This window comes from Mercenaria mercenaria, chromosome 9 (assembly GCF_021730395.1).
Source record: "Mercenaria mercenaria strain notata chromosome 9, MADL_Memer_1, whole genome shotgun sequence".
NCBI classification, from domain to species: Eukaryota; Metazoa; Mollusca; class Bivalvia; order Venerida; family Veneridae; genus Mercenaria; species Mercenaria mercenaria.
This window is the reverse complement of record NC_069369.1, coordinates 55,204,462-55,226,314: the sequence shown is the minus strand read 5'-3', so window position 1 is coordinate 55,226,314 and position 21,853 is coordinate 55,204,462. Positions and strand designations below refer to the sequence as shown.

Here is a 21,853-nt window from a genome sequence, read left to right as displayed (position 1 = left end):
GTTAGCAAGACACATCTTATCTCTACGGAATAAATCTGTCAGGAAAATTATGAGTTATTGCACTCGTATCAATTGCAATCTGTAAAGTTTTTGTTGTGTTTCTGTAGAAAGTGGAATTTGTGCAATGATAAAACATAGAACCCTGGGAAAATGTGAAATTCGTATTTTAGCTTGTTAATATATAACTCTATCGATTACAAAGTAGTTATTTTTACCTTACTTCGTGTCAGTTATGTCATATTTGTTTTATTATCTTTCACAAAAGTATATTAACGTGCAAGTTTTGAAGATTAATGGGAACGGTAACGTTGCTCTAAATAAATACAAATGTAGCATTAGAGGCTCGTATGCAAGGTGTTGAAATAAGCCGTCATGTCCAGAATATAAATATTATTATAAACCAAAGCTGAAAAATACGGTTACGTTTCCTTTTACAAAATATAATCGCAACAGATTCGTAAAATACATTTGGCAAAGTACCATTGAAGGCGTTCGGCTACCACACACTTCCTTAAACAGCCCAGTGTATGTTATATCTACATGATATATAACATAATTACAAAACTGTTTGCTTATATAAATGTGACAGAGTAAGCCCTTATTACTTATCAACATTAGCACGATTAAAGAATACTGACTTTGAATCTTTAAAAATGTATGTGCTTACTTTTGTTTGGGTCGCGATATAATATACAGCAATGCCATGTAAGCAGCTATCTAAAAGAAACTGTTGGAATGAAATAACACCTGCTTTAGGTAAAAGAAACAATACGATTTTCGTAACCAATCTACATGTTACTTTTATCAGGATTAAATACTAATATATAAAATGCATTTAGCTCCCCACCACCCATCCCCACACACACATAAACAACATCACCTCTTGCTCAACGTAGACAGCTGTGGTAGTTGTATGCTTGTGTGACAACAACCTTAAACGAATTGAAGGAAAATATAAAGATACTTTTTGTCTGAGTTCCCTGAATTACTGTTAAAAGTAGACACTTCTACACACCAGTGGGACTTTTATACAACCAAGAGCTTTCGCTTGTCACTTTTATTACATTATCACCATTCAGTTGCTTATTGCTTCTTTTCACAAGTAATATTTAATGACTTTGCAGCTTAAGCATTGAATTACTTCAAATGTTACATAAGATGTGCATCAGATATCACGTAAGAGGAGAAGCGAAATCAATATCTTATCCAACTGAAGACATGTGATTTGTTTCATCAATTTAAATGCTTTAATATACGGTTTCTCAGAAAAAATCATATGTCAATTAGTTTACATCGAATTAGTTTCTTATACGGTCTTTAAGGGTTATGTACTTTATGCCCCGGTCATTAAAAAAGGGCGGATTTTGCAAAAGGTATACCCCTGACTGTGTTCACGTGCGGGTGTATATAAAAAAATTCTTTGCACAAATAAACACCAGTTAAAAGAAACATGTCTCTGGTTTGAGGGTCAAGGTCACACTTAGAGATAAAATATTTTAGAAAATTTACTTCTTGACAAATCTAGAACTTATAAATGCATGCATAGATATTTAAATTAAAAAAAAACTTCAACATAGGGAGGCAATGTGCTCCTTGCACAATACTACAAAATACTGACCACTAAACTCAGTCATGAGTGTACATTTTTCGTGTCCAGTCTTCAAATTTATTTGAATGCATGGAGTCTACTGATTAGTTTGACATGATACTAGAGAGTGAGTATGTATTCATAGCTTGAAATACTTCCTATGTGTAGCGCTTTTCCAACATGTTTATGAAGCAGCACTGAAATCGATGGTTTTGTTATTCGACGCCGCCCAGGAGGCGGCGTCGAGTATATGGGATACACTTTTATTTCGGACCCTGTAAAGATGGTAATGAATAGTTTCAGAGTGATAAACTGAACGTAATGAATAGTTTGTAAAAGGACCAACGATATTGCACAATAGATTTTAGTGAATAAACAAAATAATGGCAAAAAGAAAACATAAAAAATGTATGTAATGCAACTTATTATGTGATATAAAACAATGTTATCTGTATTTCCTCTCCTTATTTGTAGAGCAGAAAATATTGTTTTATTTACAATTTCGTCAAAATGTAGATCCGATTTATTGATTAGGGAGATTACTTTGTAAGTCAAATTGTCTATTTCTGATCTTAGCATGGCCTACTTACCTATCTCATTTTCTATTAATAGAACACACCGCAGATATACCATACTGCAACGCGTGAATTGCGGACAAGTGAGCATTCATGTATTTTACAATAACCTTTCAGTAAACTTCGAAGAGAATATTAAAAATAAAAATACGGAAAATTACACCTTGCCTGCATAAAAGTCCTTGAAAAAAAAACGTATTTAAATTTAACAAATTAAATAAAGGAATCAATAAGCATATATATGTTGAAATGAACTTATTTTTAACCTTTTGTCTTATTTTCTTTGTTGATAGGTACAGTGATGTTATTTCAGAATGCGCACATTTTTACAGATATTCACTGTCAACCAAGGTGTGCAATAAAGAACCGTCATTTGGCTGAATTTGTCAGTGACAAGTTAATTCTTCTTTAAATGTGGTTAGATCGAAATATTAAAAGCCATGGGACCATAACTTATCAAAGCATCAGTGACTTTCAAAAAGATTTCCTTGTTGAATTTATATTTTCATTGATTTAATATGACTAGTCAGTAGCTCTGGTTGTATTATATCTTGATACTTGTATCTTTTTTTCTATTTTTTTTTTACTTGTATAGATAGTTTATTTTTGTATCTGTCCATTCTTGACTTAAAAATAAAAAACATTTTCATTAAAACATTTTCTACACTTTGGTAGTGGGTTATTATGCTTGCTAAATTTCTTGTAATATTAGATTTGAATATAGACACTGACATATTCCTAGTAAACTTACGGTTCAACGAGGACTTCAAGTTAATCGTTCGTCCGAAAATTAATTGAGTTCTATGATATTCCAAAAATGTATAAGAAAGATTCATGCTTTGTGAATATGGGCAATATAGGGATTATTCATGTTACATCATTCTTTTCTTGGAGACAAAATATTTGGTTGTTCTGGCAACGGAAACAGTAAAATGCTGTGTATAATCTGCATTCTGAAATCTATAATATAGGTGACTAAGGTCCATGAAACTTCATCAGTGAAAAGAAAACACTCATTACATTACATGATAATAAAAATAATGGTTTCTGTGAACCACAACTTTGAAATAATTATCTTTTAACATTTCCTCATTTCCCAACAAACTGCATTTCTGTGAAAGTTCATACACACGCTCCTGCATATCAGAACTTTTCACAGGTGCTGACCTTAGTGAAATAATTACTTTAATTTTGTATGTAAAGGGACAACCTACTCGCAATGTCAATGTCATTGCAAGTAGGGGATTTGTATTGCATGGTAATACTTTTCTATCATTTTATTCTTCATGTTTTAAACAATTTATAACATATATTGTTTTATGTGCTAATGTTGATAATTTGTAGTAATGATTATTGCAATAAATGTACTTCAGACACAACACTTGGCGGCGTCTTGGATGCTTGCATCAATGAATTTCCTTGTAGAATCCTAGTATGCATCTCGTCAGTTCTACTAAGCACTTTGCAGTAAATGGTCTGGTGTATTGTGGTGGTAATCTTTTCATCTATACCACGATTTATTGCAAAACTTGTGCATATGTGATAATATTTATTTTCAGCGCGATTTGAAATTCGTACTTTGTATCAATATTAGAATATTCATCAGTCTCCACGTTTAGGATAAATGCTATGAAGTGAAATTGTTAGCATTAAGACAAAGAAATAGAGATAGGGATCATAGCGATCTGCAACAATACAATATGCAAAATTGATCATTCTATATCCTTACGAATTCAGCCATACTGTAATCTGGTAAATATCCTTCACTTGTTTATACAAAATAAATACGCATGATTAACTATGCTTTATAAATGAACCGTTGGCCATAGCCCACGATAAAAAGTGCAGAATTAATAAAGAGGTCATGTCCAGTCATGTACTAATCTCCTGTTAATATGGTAACTTGTTCAACATTTTTTTATTTTATTTTTTTAATACATACTCCGATCATGGAGCATGTTTTGTCAAGTTGGTGAGAGGTAGCAGAAATATAAAAACGAAATATTCATTATATTATTTGACAAAGACTCTTTGTAGAGAGTGAATTTTTGGTCTGTATTCCACTGGTAATTTATACTTAATGGAAACTTAGGACAAGTATATGTCGTTTTGCGATCACTAATCTAGAAAATGTTTCAAGAATATTGTGACTATGTTATCACAGATTTTGCTGTGTCAATTATCAGATTTCTTATCACTGTATCACCAGGAGATATATCACGGCTATATTTCACCTGACTTTTTTTTCTCGCGAGGTTAATTTACACTTGTCTAATCTGAAGTGAGGAAAAGCATTATTTCGTGCTATTAAGTTGTTGCGAAGATTCCTAACTATAGTCTAAATTCAATCGATAAAAAAGTGATTCTTCAAAATTCTTCTAAAATTTTTATCAAAATTCTTCTAAAAATATTTCTCATTACTTTAAAGGGAGAGTGTTTATTTGGACTGTAAATTAATATGTTCATATGTTAACAGGCCGTGAATTCATAAAATTGAAGGTTGTCACAATTCATAAATCTGTGAGATCGAACTGTTTTCTTTAGCACAAAGTATCTTTTGTTTGCGCCGTCACTTAATCAGTCGTGTTTACATATTATTCATCTTGTCTGCTGTTTTAACCAGGTTTCAAGATATTCCTTGTTATTTGAATAGGGTACGGCGTTGTTCGGGCGGGCAGGTGGAGTCATACTGACCGTTTACGCTGATTAACTTTAGTTCGGATGGCCTGTATGTTGCCTATAGTAAGACCATCTGACTTGAGTGGTGTCACTTTAGTTTGGGAAAAACTTGGCCCATATGTTAAATAAAATAAATTCTGATAGAGCTAGAATGTGACTAAGATATTAAACCATACGTTTAGCTGGAAGACAAAGTACAAAAAGAAATGTTCACTGACTCGCGGACACTGTGTGACCACAGCAGTGGACACAAATCGGTTTAACCGGCGCTACATCTATGTAGATCTTGTAATATAACATTGGTTACTCTATCCTTTTATCATAACTTTTTCTATCACTCCGCAGCCTTTTCTCAAGTAAGAAAACCCTTCACATAAAATAGGATTCATTTCTGGAAGTTATAAATAATTCATCCTGTTAATGCAATATAACTAATAAAACAGCGCTGTTATCGGAGTTGAATTAAAACAAAGCTGTCATTAAATAGCAAGACTTCCTATTATTGAGATATCAATACACTGTAATATATTGTCTTTTCAGCGATGTAGACATCATCGCTCTAAGTCTTTAATTGAAAATACTTAATAAACTTATTAACCCTAGATTCATTTAAATTATTACATACGTATTAAATAAATGAATACATCTGACACCCACACTCAGAAATGTAGTGAGTAGCAATTATTGTATTGAGCAGCGGTATTATGTCTTTCCAATGATCTTGAATGACATCTTAAAGACATCGCATGTTTCTGCTTTTTCTTCTGAAAAATACAGAAGACTCTTACTGCTACTATCATACTGGATTTTTTTACTTTTGGTTTCTTTTTTGATGCTCTTGAAAAAGTGGATTTTTAAAGTATTCACAAATTTCATTTTGAGACTACTTATCGAAAGAAAAGATTTTATTGGTGGCAGTGATGCATTAACTAATCACAATAATCGAAGCGCTCTTGATGATCCTTCTTAGAAATAAGTATTTTTCTACTGTGCTAAAAGAAGTGATCATTAGAACATTTGAAGATGTAAATGTAGAAAAAAGTATTACCAATTTTGCTGGAACATGTATAAGGTCTTTAACGTCATGCTCGGCATTCATGCTTTTATCAGACGGCTACATTATTAGAGACAAAAAATGCTGTATCCTCAGTGTTTGGTGTTATGATTTTTAATTTGTTGACGTAGATAATGAGATAATGGGTCATCTTTTCATTGTTTAACCATTATAATAGAAAACTTGGAAACTTCACATGTCGCTCAACACGACAAAAATGAAAATGTTGCAGGCTCGGTTTGATTGAGCCTGTCCATGGACGGTAGTGGAATTGCATGCTAAAGTCTACGCCCTGCAGCCCCGGGTTGAGCAGAAATCAACATTTACACATGTTACAAATATCAAAAACAATTTTGAGACAGCCGTAGATGTGTCCATACGGCGGTGCAATGGAACCATCAATGATGCACTCGTGTGTAATTCTATGAAAAGCGGCCAGTTAAAATAATGGGCTCGCCCTAAACGAGAAAAGCATGGTAGAACTAAACAAACTGGAATTTAGAAAGGTTACGGAGCCAACCTATCACAGAAACTACCAAAAGAAAAAAGAAAAAGCAGGCACCATATCCAAAGGGTGATTCTACAATACTCAAATCTTTGAAAGCGAGAGTATTTAAACCACCCAAGCCGGAATATTCAAGCTGAAAAACTAAACTATACCAATAACACAACATAAACGTCGTGCTGAACGATCTGAAAAGATCGAAACACAATAGCTACGGGGAGACTTTTTTGTTCACAACAGAGCAGTAAACCTATTTCAGGGGAAGCAACTTATAAGGCTACTATAGCCTTAAAAGTAGGCATAGTTACTTCCAATGTTATTGCGACCAGCTGCAAAATATACAATTTGGTTTAATGTTTGCTCTGTCTAATATTATAATACACAAAATGTGTGGAAAAAAGCTTTTACAACGACAAACGAATCCAAGTTTTTCTCATAAGAAAATAAGATGAATTAGATTATTTGTATTTTAGATAAAAATCAAATTAATTTAAACGTACGATTTTATGTGTTTTTATAGAATGATATAAATTGCCTTCTTTTTATTTACAGAAGGAGGCGGCTCTAGTTTTGAGGTTGGGCTTAAGATGCTCATGTCTATGCCCTCAACAAAAGAAATCAAAACCGCAGTGAACAAGAAAATTGGGAAGAAAACTAAAGGTAAGTGGTATTGCTGCATGTCCGCATTGTTTCGTGAGTGTTACATAGCTATGTTTTATGTGTGTCAATTCAGGGTATGAACTATGTTTATATTTTTGTATTTCATTAAATGCTGGTCCTTGAAGTCTTTTCACAAACATAGGGGCCCTACTTATTTCTCGTTTCATGATTTGCATATTATTTTCATAAATATGTCACTTTAATTTCTTCCTGAGCTCTGTTATGTGTTTAAAATTTAGCCACCCATACACTGCGAGTAGCTTCATTCTTATTTCTTGCAGGAATCCTGACCCTCTCCTCAAAGCTTAAACCAAGCATCTAGAGGGTTTTGTTTTGGGAATATATATATTTACCTGCTTGAGATGATATTGAAATCGGCAGTATATTCAGATTTAAAATGAAATAAATTCGCAACGGCATAATGAATAAGGTTTACCCAGTCATCAGTCATAGTGACGTCTGTGAAGAAATGGAGACAGTGCCGTCATACATGTTAATATATAAGGCATGAATTTAAGAAATAGTTGTGTGTGTTCATGGCTTTGAGACTCCGTTTCATTTGCTCTTGAAACAACTGGACAATTAAGTGTGGCCCTGATTTCTAGTAACCAAATTCAACCCTAATTCTATACAGTAATTTGACCGATAATGTCTTCAATTTCAGAATCTGTAAATGTCAGTTAAGTACAGAAAGATGCCATGCAATCAAACACACGCACATTTTTAAAACCAATGATTTATATTGTGTAGTCCTTACGAAACTGAAAAAAAAACTGGACATTCTTCATTTACATGCGATATATTTACATATTAAATGGTTCATTTGGGTTTTCTTTGTCTTTCCTCCTGCGCTTGCTTACTAGTTTCTAAATGTCACAAAGTGCAATACGAGTGTCTCGTTTGTCTATATCAGTTAGCGCATTTTGATATAATTCCCAGTCAAACGTCACTGAGATAGACACTTATATGTTCAATCGATGATATTAGCCGGGAGAAAATAAGAAATGTAACAGCTCGCATGTCTCAAGACACCTCATGGAGACACAAGAAAGCCTTACGTGTACTAGTTGCTTGTTGTTACAGATAAAGACACAGCAAATTCGGTTGTTTTTTATTTACTACGTTCGTCTGTAATACGGTATGATGGCGGGTGTTTCGTAAACAAGACGCGTTGAAACACATGTCCGTAATTAATGTTGCGACTCTTAAAAGTCATTAGTTTGCTATATACCGGTAATACTACATTTTTTGTTTTGTTTTATCGAATAATTGTACACGTTAAGACACCTGGGGTACAATTGCGTCTGAGTATGAAATAAAGGTAGTGAAGAAAGTGCTTTGACTTCATGGTTTGGCCCATGTATTTGTTGGACTCGGTTTCACTTGCATTTTTGTATAACATTGTGGATGTGAGGACATTAATGCATCGTTGGAAAAGCCAACATAGCAACAAGAAAAGTAATATATATTTAATGTGTCAGTCATGTAAAACGATAATATGTTTACATATTGCTGATACAGAAATATGGTTTATTCATTATACTTAGTTTTACTTAAAAAGATATAGTTTCTTTGATACACGTAGTTAATGACACGTCAAATTAAAAAATAAAAATTAAAAAATAATAAAAAAATTAAAAAATAATAAACAAAAGCATTATTTGATTAAAACACATAATTTTTAAAAAAAAAAAAAAAAAAAAAATATATATATATATATATTTAATTCGATAAATACAACATCTGTACTGTAAAAAAACAAATTAGCAAAAAGGAAGTAAATCAACATACTTGTGTTCTTAAACCTCAATGTGGCCTTCCCCATATTTTTTACGCAATGTGGGAAGAAGACAAACGTTCACAGAATGTCATTATATATATTTGTCTTTACAGTGCTAAGCTCACAACGTGTTCATAAGTAGTCTGTCTGTAATTTTATTGACTTTTTGTTTCGTCTTTTACACATGGAAATAACTGACCCAAAAGTGTATTTCATTACACCAATAGGCGTGCTGCATAAAATTAATGTAATGAAAACATTTGACCAATGTTTACCGCCATTAATGTTTTAGCTAGTTTATTTTGTTAGATATCCCCGTATACCTTTTACATTACATGTTACATATATATCATGATTTGCATAGATTGTTTATAAACAAAGTCTGTAATTTAATTTGACTAGAACAGACATAAAATGATTTAGTTGCGTTACCATAATGGGTGATGTCTCTTGCATGTAACAGGTAAAGAAGCTGTGTTGTTTATGACAACTGCGTCTGATATGAATGAATTATTACTGTTTTGTGTTTGTAAATGTTCTATGTATCAAGCTGATATTTGTTCACCAGATACTTTTTTATGAATCCAAATAATGAAGAAAATTATTGATTTTACACTTGCACGCAGTACTAAATTTCCCCAGTGAATGTTGTATGCTAACCATTGCATACACCCTATGAACATAAAGATGATCATTATTTGTATAATTATCACATATTCTTTTTTCATCTTACCTCACATGAAAATGAGCGTTTGTTGTGTATTCGAACCTGCCACATATACAATGAAAATGTCGTGTCCTATGTATTTGAGACAACTGATTGCACTGGGACTTCGTTTATCGTCTCTGTTGTGTTTTAACGTAATAGAGTACCTCCTTTTGAAGAGCATTTAGCTCCTACCATAAACCTACTTTGACTGAAATATTTCAGGGGGCGTAGGTTCAAGCCCCACTGGGACCAAAATTGTTTTTCCTTTTTTATGTTTTTTTCTAGTAAGTTTTTACTTTTTTCAAGACTCATTATTGTTTTATTGTACAAGAGTGGAGATTTTTCATTTGATAAGCGATTTTTTTGCGGTTCAAAGTGAATTTACCTCTGAAACAGAAGGAGGCAGAGTTAGACATATTTACAAATTCTGAGTTACATGCAGTAAAAGTTCTGTATTTTGCCTTTACTCTTTAGATTACATATTGTGGAAGAAATGTAGGTAGGTTTTACTTCTACCCCAAGGTTACTTTTGAATGAATTGAGCAAAATTTAAAACAGTCCCACAGGACAGGACTCAACCATAATTTTTCAATGTTGGAGCTCTGTCTCAATAAACCCGTTTACTTGAGGCACCCTAGAAAAATGATATTGACAGTTTTATCATTATTTACCAATAGTTTCTTTTAATATCAAAATTAATGGTAAAATCAATTATCTGCAAACGTTTTGGACAGTGGCCATCACTTTGAAATTTTTCACTACTTGAGCTTGAGGAAATACCATAAATTATACAAAATTTATAAAAAAAAACGGCACGGTAAATATTGTTTAAAAAATGCATAACAGTGCGAAACACGGTAAACTTTAAGAATATACCAAGCAAACGCAATTTTTAAACATTACTATTAGGGGTCCAATACCTTAACATCACACCGACAGAGTTAAGATGATACAAATGTAAAACCAGAGTAGAAACAGCGACCAACCAACTGGATCTTTTCCTCACATGTAAATTTCTACTCTGGAAACGAGGTTTCGAATCCAAGTCGGTGTGATGCGTGTTATCTTAACCACTGGGCCACGGAGCTCCCTGCGTTGTGTACTTTATTTCGTTATCAATACAAACAAATGATAAACATAAATGAACATTTGCTTTAAGTGATATTTTTCGCAGGTAGTGTACGATATAGATGAACATGCAATTTTGCATGACTAAGGTAATACATATGACATTGTTCTGCATGTTTCAAATTTAAATTGGAGTTAAGTTTCAGTCATCACGATTATCCGTTTCAAGTCCTGCCTCAAAAATGCTCGCATATGAGCACGGATTTCGCATGTTCCTTGTCCTTAAGAATAGTACATGCTCTTTTCATTCAATTTTTTTTCTGTTGTTTAAACCCTCTTGTTGATGTCTGAACACAGAATGAAATAATATTTTTTAAAATACCAAATGTCGGACTTTGAAGTAAGTATCTTTCTTGGAGGTTGAAATAAATGAAAATATCAGAGAGTAGATACACTCTTATTATTAGGTCTTGGTAAAAACATGAAATTGTTATTAATATACAGAATTTACATTAACCAGGTTTGTCTGATTCATATTTTTCCAAATTGCTATTTGCAAGAAAAATACATTATAGATCAGAAAATTGCAAAAGTGACGAATATGTTTTGTCTCTATTTGTTGGCTACACTGGGTGACGATATATAATTATTTTTATGGATATATCATCTTGCTGATAGAGTCTGATGTTGCCTTTGTTATAACATAATACTTTGCCATTTCAAGCACCAGTTGACATAACTGCAACATTATATATGTGTATTACAGGCACATGTCAATACGCCATTTCGTTTCAGACAAGTCACGTAAACGACAAGAAACATGTCTCGCAGGTTATTGAATAAACAAAAGCTCAAGCGTATGACGGGCATTTGAGCTGCAAGTATTACTAAATATATCTAAATTTGTTCTGAATAGGTCAGCGAAGTATTTTTTGTCAAAAGTGTCTACCTTAATAAATGTTTATCCGATTTTATACATATGTATAAAAAATATCGGATATACACGGGCAGTGTCGGGAAGCCATATGAATGTCTAGTTGGCTGCAAGCTGCGATACGGCGTAAGTCGCAAAACGTATCGCAAAATTTGCAAATATCACCCTCAAAAGCCATCCCTTTTATATTATGACTCCAAATATTGTTTTAAAGCTTAACTTGCACCTGCTATCTTATTTTATTGTTTCAGTATTAAATATCATATATATATTATTGATCCTGAGTATTTGTCAAAGACGTGAAACACCAAACTGGTGAATCTTTGAGTCATCATTAAATCTATTCTGGAGGGGGTACTAGTGGCCTTCACTATCAGAAGCTGCCATATGGCCTAATTTGTGCTGATGTGGCTACAAACCACTTAACTGCATAGTCGTAATTCAGTTCGACAATAAATAGCTGCTACAGCTAATGTACATTTAATATACCCATAGTTCATGGGGAGTTTGTAAATTTTTAAAGTAAAGGTCCCAAAACAAACCTTTAATAGTTATTGTTACTTGTGAATGATATCAATAATCAACATGATGTTTTCATTTATTTTAATCATTCTTGTGCCCCCACCTTCCCCCATATTTTTTGGATAACTAAAATTTTCCCTTGTCCGCACGTCCGGATATCCGTCCGCCAAAAATTTAGGTGCATATCACAAAAAAACATTAGATCTGAAGAAATGGAACTTCATAGGATTGTTATTCAACATGTAAAGGTGGGCATCTGTGATTTCATTTTGGGATTTTCATAAAAAGAAAGACCAGAGTTTACATTTGACAGTCAACTTATGTAAATTGGACGATTTTAATGCATTTATCTGAACAAAATAATTGAACTAAAGTTATGAACATTTGTAGGAGTGTTGTTTATCGTGGCAAGTTTTGTACCAAGGGTGTCAAATGGGGTTTGCTCCCTCTTACAAAAGTATTGATTTTAGTCTATCAGTCTATCAGTCTCTTTTATCTTATGTTTACTGATGATGTTTAAAAGTATTAACATCGGCACCGTCCCACACAGAGGAGAACTTACACCCTAATGCAAAGTAATGCAAAGGAGTCATGCAGTGTCAACAAAAACATATAGCCGTAAAGTCACAGGAAGCCAAAGCAACACATCTAGCTATAAGTAGGGGGAGAATAAAAGCACATACACTGTATGATGTGCATTTACATGTTTATTTCCCCATAGAAGATTGCATCTTGGAAGAACTCTAATGAACCTTTGGTATCATCGATCAAGTCTTTAAACTGACATGCTATGGTATGTTCAAAGAACTTTATACTGATGTTTTGATTTTGAACTGTGTATTGATTTATATTTAAAATGATATTAATTCACCTTGTGGTAATACTTTCTCAATCTATTTTATCAACTGATCCATTACTTTAATGCAACATTTAACTTTTTATATTATACAGTGACATTTTAATGATTATAATTATTTTATTATACAATGTTTGTCTTTTGCTACCATTGCTGTTGTATTGCTCTTGTCGTGGTCTTTGACAGAGGATACAAACATCTGAGGAAATCCTATTGATTTTGTCTTATTCACACTAACCACTAAAGCTTGGATATGCAGAAAATGTGCAAATGGCTTGAAGCACTCTTGAATCCTCTTCGTGACAAAGGTCAGTAAACGTCATTGAAGTGGCGCGAAAATAAAATCAGATTCAAGCTTTTATGGTTAATCTGGTGATATCTAATCCATTTTGCTACCTTACATTGACATTGGATCTGTATAAACACAAAATCGATAAAGCTGCATGACTGTGTGATTTCATGGCATTTTCTTAAACATGGTTTTATACTGATTGTGTAATAATAGATATGAAACATTGCCTGTAAAACGCCTAAATATACGATATATTGTGACGTTCTTTCCGAGCAAAAATCGTTCAGTCTAAGCTTCAAAGGATTTAATGCAGAAAATATGTATATGTGTAGAAAATAAAAATCAGTTTTATAATTATGTGTTTCTTTAGACAATAAAACAGACTTTCCGCAATATGTTTTCGACTATAACAGATTTTACACTTTCAATTTGAACGCCCAATCTGCAATGTATACATTGCATTTGTTTCAAGTGCAAATGTAGTGCCTTGATAATTACCATAATTGTGTTTTGTTATTGATTTATAGAATATGAGTATGCAGTTGTGTTTGGGTTAATCTAACGTGGAAGAAAAGATAACTCCCGAAACACGGCGTGTTAACCTAAAAATGTTGAGAGTTGTCGCTGCTTAAATTTATCCGTATCTAAAACCTTCCACTTTTAACGTTATATATAAAATATATCCAATTATTTTGGAGTTTGAATGACAGAAAATATTTTCTAGTCGTTATAAAAAAATAATGTTCTTCCTACTGTGTTTGTCATAGAACATGTTAGTGTATCTTTGTTTTTAGGAAGTTTTGCGTGCATTCATTCTGTATAATGTAGCGTCGTAGTTCATTAAAATGATCTGAAACGCGATACTCGATAGTACGATGATTAAAACGCGAAATCACGAAACTACGATAACGAAAACGCGACAACACGATGATGATAACGCGATACTACGATAACGAAAACGCGATAATACGATAGTACGATGATGATAATGCGATAAACTATCGCGTTTTCACCATCGTACTGTCGCGTTTTCACCATCGTACTGTCGTATTATCGCGTTTTCGTTATCGTAGTATCGTGATTTCGCAATATCATTATCGTACTATCGCGTTATCACCATCGTACTGTCGCGTTATCACCATCGTACTGTCGCGTTATCATCATCGTACTGTCGCGTTATCACCATCGTATTGTCGCGTTATCACCATCGTACTGTCGCGTTATCATTATCGCATCATCGCCTTCCGGTGCGCATGTGCATGCTAAAAATGAGAAGATTAGAAGTTATACTTTTAGAACTACACTCCTGCTCTAGCGATAGGGCGATATGCAGATTCGAACGCGGGTGCTAGTGTGTGAAAATCTTGATTTGTATTGATGATCCTCCTATAGCTACAGCTGCTAGTTAGTCAAAAGCAAAAAATAATTAACATTTTTCCATGTTTTTTTTTAGCTTTCGTCAATTTAAGAGTCATTTACAGAAAATGAATTTAGAGAGACAAAGCGTGTTGGATATGAACAGGTTCAGAATGCTGTGGAGATATAATTTTACTGCATTTCTCATTCCTGTAAAATCATAAATAAAATGTCTGAGTAAGGGGGCGTTAACTCACTTTTGGTTGTAAACTGCTTTACTTTTTATTTTATTTTTGCAGAAAATTGCCAGACTTTGATGCATTAAAAGAAACTATGTGCCATGAAAACTGCAAACAATATTCTTCGAATATTTGCGATGCTCCGATTTCAGTGTTGTTATGCGTCTTACGGAATTCAACATCAATGACCTGAGCTTTACAACACATGCATTTGCTTTTCAGTGTTGAAATATAAACCATCATATTTGTGAAAATATTCATCATCATATTTGTGAAAATATTCATGTCAGACCAAAATAAAAACAAACAAAAAACGCCCTGATCATGGTACAATATAACATTCTTTTTTTTCTTGTTATCATATACTATATAGAAAACTCAAATCGATTGACCTGCAGAGTTTTTGCCTAAGTACATATTTGGTTTTAGCTGAAAAAACTTTTTACAACCCATTAGCAAGCAATAGAAATCATTTTTAATTTCAACAGAGCTTAAATAACAAGATAAATAGAAACCCGAACACTGGAAAGGAAATTCTTCTGTGCGCATGGGCACCGGAAGGCGATAGTACGATGATGATAACGCGATAGTACTATGGTGATAACGCGACAGTACGATGGTGATAACGCGACAGTACGATGACGATAATGCGACAGTACGATGATGATAACGCGACAGTACGATGGTGATAACGCGATAGTACGATAATGATATTGCGAAATCACGATACTACAATAACGAAAATGCGATAATACGATAGTACGATGGTGAAAACGCGACAGTACGATGATGAAAACGCGATAGTGTATCGCATTATCATCATCGTACTATCGTATTATCGCGTTTTCGTTATCGTAGTATCGCGTTATCATCATCGTGCTGTCGCGTTTTCGTTATCGTGGTTTCGTGATTTCGCGTTTTCATCATCGTACTATCGAGTATCGCGTTTCAGATCAATACATTCAAAGGCGATGGCCCTAACGGAATTCCGTATGTATGAGCATCCATTTATTTAACCCTAACACTTTTAAAACATAATTCGGAAACACAATTCTTTACAATATTTTCAAAATAGCAATTAGGCAGATTTTTTTTTTTGGATAGTTCGCTGCAAGAATATGTTGAAGGACATGATTGATTGAATGAATTTTAAAGTGACTAGACTTCTTTGGTAACGATATTTGAAGAAATTATCCGCAATTCTATAAAATTCACCACTTTCTTACTTTTAATAAATCATATTGCACTGAATACTACACAACTACAAAGTCAAAATTATTGTACTAGTGTTTGCTTAGTATTGAGGACTCCCAAAGTCAATAAAACAAGGTCACCATATGGAAAAGCATTTTTTGATCCGTCTGTTTTGTAAAGATGTATCTAACGATAACGGCCGAATCCTAACACGCTTGTATTTTATCGGTAAATTGTGCTCAAGTATACGCAGAAGGCATTAAACATGAAGAAGCCCTAAGGAATATCAGTGTGACGGGAATTATAGACTAGCTGATTTTGCACGTAAACAAACAGACATATTCAGCAAAAAACTCTGTACACAGTTTGGGACATTCGTATGGACATATAAACAACATTGAACGAAATTCCCATGAAAACAGAATGTTCATATTGATTTTACTGCCCTGTTCGAAGTATTGAGATATTAAAAATGCTTCACGCCGATAACACGGAATACATATTACTCGATACGACCGTACTAAGTCAAAGAATGTTAATTGGACGTCAGCTATGCTATAGAGCACCATGATCTGGATACTTGTTTCATTCAAAGTAATACAAGAAGAATATAATATTTTCACTTTCGGCCTTACCATTTTTATGGACTTGGAAAACATGCTGTGGTCAAAATCATCTTAGTTACATCGTGCGTTTATTCCGAAATCAGAACAAAAATCCTTTTATATTCTTTTTAAACATTTAACGTGACTTAATGATGTTACTATTTATTGTTACACAGATTGCACATGAACTCTCAGGTCAAATGTAGTAATTATTTAAACAATGGAGGCTTTAGAGAGAATTTTAGACCGAAAGTTCTGTCGTTGTTTAAATGCTGTTAAACTTTACTTCCAATAAACTGAATCAGCCCGCTTAGCTCAGTAGGTAGAGCGTCGGTCTACGGATCGCGGGGTCGTGAGTTTGATCCTCGGGCGGGGCGTATGTTCTCCGTGACTATTTGATAAACGACATTGTGTCTGAAATCATTAGTCCTCCACCTCTGATTCATGTGGGTGGGGAAGTTGGCAGTTACTTGCGGAGAACAGGTTTGTACTGGTACAGAATCCAGGAACACTGGTTAGGTTAACTGCCTGCCTTTACATGACTGAAATACTGTTGAAAAACGGCGTCAACGCCCCCCCCCCCCCCCCCCCCCCCCCCCCCCCAAAAAAAAAAACAACAACAATAAACTGAACGCTTAATCTGTGCGAACCATTATCAGTTACGGTCGAAATATTATAAACACATCTTTTGAGGGCGAACAGTCTTTGTAAAACAACATTACATGTAAACAACCTTGAAAACGATAGGATATAATTCATAGAACTGTCGTGACAAAAAAGTGTTTGAGACAGGAATTTTATTGCTTTTAAAGTTTCAATCCGTTCAGGGTTTTAAAAATCAGCACAACTTGCATTGTTTTAAGTTCTTTTTTATTCCAAAGTATTTTTATTGCTATTACATTTGGAAATAAATCTGCTATGTATACGTTGGTAACTTTTGCTATCTTATATCTTTGATATGGTGTTCTGACAAAGTCATTGTTACTATTACTGATACAAAAGAAATTGTACGGCTTATTTTTGAGTGCGGCTAATTTACGAGCCATTTTTGCCTGTAGTGAAATGGTGGCTTATTTTCGAGACTTGCTTATTTTCAAAACCGGCTTATTTTCGGGAGTTCAGGGTACTACATACATAACACGTTGTGCACTAGTGTCAGTTTATTTGCATGGATTTAATATTTATGTTGTTATCCTTCACATTTACCGTGCTACTGGTCTATCATTCAATTTTGGCAGTAATTATTATTGTTCAAAGGAGTGTTTACTGAAAATTTACTTACTAAAGAGCGAACAGTGCAGATCATGATCAGCCTGCACGGATATGCAAGCTGATCTTGGTCTGCAGTGGTCGCAAAGGCAGAATTACTTGCCGCCAGCAGGCTGAAAATTAAAGTGAATAACACATTTAGCACGCAACTGGAGCTGAGAGAAGAAGCATTTAGTTACCGTTCTATCAATGGAATTAAAAATGATTTGTATCTGCTATATTTGTCCGCTACACTTTCTTTTTGTTGCAGGCCTACTTTGCGATGCATGGCTCTCTTGCTTTGTTTGGGGTGCTCTGTGCTTCCGAGAAGTCTAACCATACCTTCTATGTGTTATATCTGATTTGGTTTAAGGTAATTATTTCAGACAAGTCACATATTAATGTGTAAAGATATGACACAGTGTACATTACTCCTGCCTGCCAAGCGGAAAGTACTATGCTATCTCGGTAATAGTCCCTTATCATTTCTCTAGGGATTAGATACGCTTCAAGAGCACATTGTCACGTCATAATTATAAAGTTATAAACTACACGCGTGATTCTAAAATTTTGCAGTTTTAGGCACAATAAGTGATATGTTACATATTCATTTGTGTCTCATGGATGTTTTAACAACCTGCGGGACTGTGCGGATAGGAATACACTCTCTTATGCTCAGCTTCTCCGCACTTTTTCTACATTTTCATCCCAAGTGGTGTTTATGAAACTGACAATTTCAAGGTGTTGACCGTTTGATTGGTTTATATTGTATGTTTGCTTTACTTATTTCAGGTATCTGTGTACATATGTATAATGCTCACAACAATATAGAAATAATGCTGCTTGATTTGCTTTAAGCGTTATTGGAATATGGTATTTTCAATGTGAAGATTTTTATCTTTTATTCTAGTTTCATCATAAATACTCTCCTTAAAAGAAAAAATGACTTCTGAATTTATAAAACAGTTATGATAATTATGAGTAGATAGTTTTACACCATGTCAGTGTTAACATTACAAACAATACCTACTTCAGTTTTGTCACATCCATATATTCCTCGATTTGCTATTAGCAAGAAAGTAACATAACCATAAAATTGTGAAACTGATGTAATACTAGTCTAGATGTTTTGTCTTTAAAATGATGCCGCTGTGAATATGCATTTGTCCTGATATTCAACCGTTGCCTTGACATTATGAAATTATGTCTCATCCAACAATAACTACATGTAATAGCTGCTTTTTCTTAGACCTGTAAACTTACTATTGATTTTCGAAGTCGGTGCTAGTTTAAGATCTTTAATGCTCCCCAGTCGTCAATTATCAGGAAGTGCAAAGAGTTTATACTATTCTTCTAACTATTTAAAATTTCTAAGTTCAGATCTATCTGTTTAAATAATAAATTTGATGATCAGCTATGCGGAAATTATGTTATGAGGATTGTTGCTGCGCAATTGCCTGTTGTAATTTCATTAAGCTATTTTCGTATGCATTTACAGAGCATGTTAATAAACGAAGAAACATCCTGGTTGATATAAAAAAAAGACTGTCTTGACGTTCTTCTGCATACCATGATTAATAATGAAATTTAGTGTACAGTCATTTTGTAGTCGTTTTAGCTTGAGTTAACTCTGAATAACTTTACAAACGGAATGCTTTGGAATGAAAAAGGAATTGTATTTTGAGCATCCAGTCATGTATCTTTAGATTATGTTATTAATAAACAAGACATTCTGTTTAAATTTTATATTTTGCATCTAGCGTCATTAATATTATATATATTTTTTTTATTAATTTCAAACATGATTTCACACTTAGTAACCATAATAACACGTCCTCATAAGGAACCTTTCTAGTATCTAACGAAGAGGACGAAACTCCTCTCGTTGATTTTATGGAAATTACATAACCCATTCCTTGCAAATATTAAGGCGATTAATTCCCCTCCAAGTGGAAAGTCCCCATCATGATATTCAGATGTGGACAGAATTCCATTCATTAACAATTCAAGTTCTAATGCTGTGTGAAAGCGGTTTTGTTCAACACTTTCTAAACCGAATGTGTTTTGTACGTCTTGTTTGATTAGCAGGAGGGAATTTATTCATATTGAAATAAGACGAGGAGTAATTTTGTATAATAGTAATGGGAAATGTTTGTCCAATCATTTTGCCTATTAATTACGCTATTTTCAATTTTATAAGACAAATGTATATCAGATTTTGTACAGGCAGTATGTTTGCATGGACCATGCATCAAACAAAAAAGATGGAATATGATTTCAGTTGGTTATATGTTCAAATAATCTGTTTCTGATTGCAGATACATCACAAAACCAATACGTCCATCAAGAGTATTGGAGAGCAAACATTTCTTCAGTTTCATTTCACATGATCAATATAATAGAAGTATCATAAATACTTTGACCAATGTTCTAACAATTAAATATAATTAATCTTTATATTTGATAATGCTTAATGATAACATGTCAGCAACGCAATTCGGCACGTTCGTTGAACGTAAACTAACATTCGACAAAGATTGCTTGTCAATAGATACTATGGTAGAGATAATATGGTTAAAACACTTTATTTTTGCAAGCCGTTCATTCAATGTCATTAGGTTAATGAAACAAAAACTTTGTTATGTGACAGCTCTTGAACAGCTTAATGCGAAATATAACATTTGTACGACGTTCTGTTAACAGACTGAATGAAACATTTGTACGACGTTCTGTTAACAAACTGAATAAAACATTTGTACGACGTTCTATTAACAGACTGAACAAAACATTTGTACGACGTTCTGTTAACAGACTGAATAAAACATTTGTACGACGTTCTATTAACAAACTGAATAAAACATTTGTACGACGTTCTGTTAACAAATTGAATTGCTTGTCAGCAATTATCTGTTCTGTTCTATACTAACAATTGCATGAAAATATATTCTCAGTTGAACTTTGTATCTTTCGTGTTGAAAATGTAAAATCTAGGCCAAAAAGTAAGGATCAAATACATGATCACGTAAAGCGACACCTTCGAACATGCTCTATCTTGATACTGCATAATGTATGTAAATATTACATAATTACTGACAATGGAATTACAAACACCCTACACATGTTTTTCATGACGATATTGCTATTTCAGTCTTCTCAAAGGAATTTTTGTATGGGTCTTATCTCCTACAGAAATAATTTATAAATCGGAAATACTACAATATTTAGTGCCAAAACATGCGCCATGAAATAGTGCTTCCATATTTCCGCTACTGGCTTACATAAAATACAGTCTTTAAGTCATCATCTGGCACGATGCAAGAAACTTAAACAGAACAGACACGGTTTGAAGCAGTTATATCATATTGTTTAGCTTAAAATTGAAACCATTTTTTCTTCTGATTCAACTACGAAATAAATGAAAATATTTCATCACAATTAAATTGAGTATTGAATGTTTTGCGTTATCACCTAGATCTGACTTAAAACATAAAATTTGACATTTCGTGCTATAATTTTAAGTTGATTGCACCTGTGCAGATTTCTAGGGAACTAAACATCATTTTGAACGCAATTTAGAATATTTTAATTAATAGCTTTTATCTTGGCAATCTATATCTTATTTCGTTTGTCATCTCTAAGTACATAACTGCAAAAAGCGCAACTTCGTAAAAATTTAATGCAAACATATATCAATGTTTCACTAATATCATTCAAATAACTACATAATCGATTACGTCAAAAACAGATTCGTTTCGCGTACCGGTTCAGGCTAATGAAGACAGCTAATCCAATATGTGTCCCCGACGTACTAGGTAAATTTGCTAATCAAGTTGGTTTCACCAGTATAAATGGATATAAATAGGAAATCTTCAGAACGAGAATCTCAAAGCTGTAAACACGCTTATAGGTGATAAAGAAATATTTTGCCAGAAATCATGCCAGCTTTGTAACTAGCACTCGCTTATACTAGTAACATAGTAACTGCTCAT

General features: G+C 33.5%; 1 protein-coding gene across 6 annotated transcripts in view; it reads left to right on the top strand.

Annotated features, from left to right (window-relative positions):
- The window catches only part of LOC123547155 (Kv channel-interacting protein 4-like), a 548,972-nt gene that overhangs the window by 164,927 nt on the left and 362,192 nt on the right, over positions 1-21,853 (top strand). For all 6 annotated transcript variants that reach the window (XM_053551431.1, XM_053551424.1, XM_053551433.1 and 3 more), the window contains exon 2: positions 6,954-7,061. In XM_053551431.1, coding sequence (XP_053407406.1) covers positions 6,954-7,061 — 108 coding nt within the window. The remainder of the gene's footprint in view (positions 1-6,953; positions 7,062-21,853) is intronic.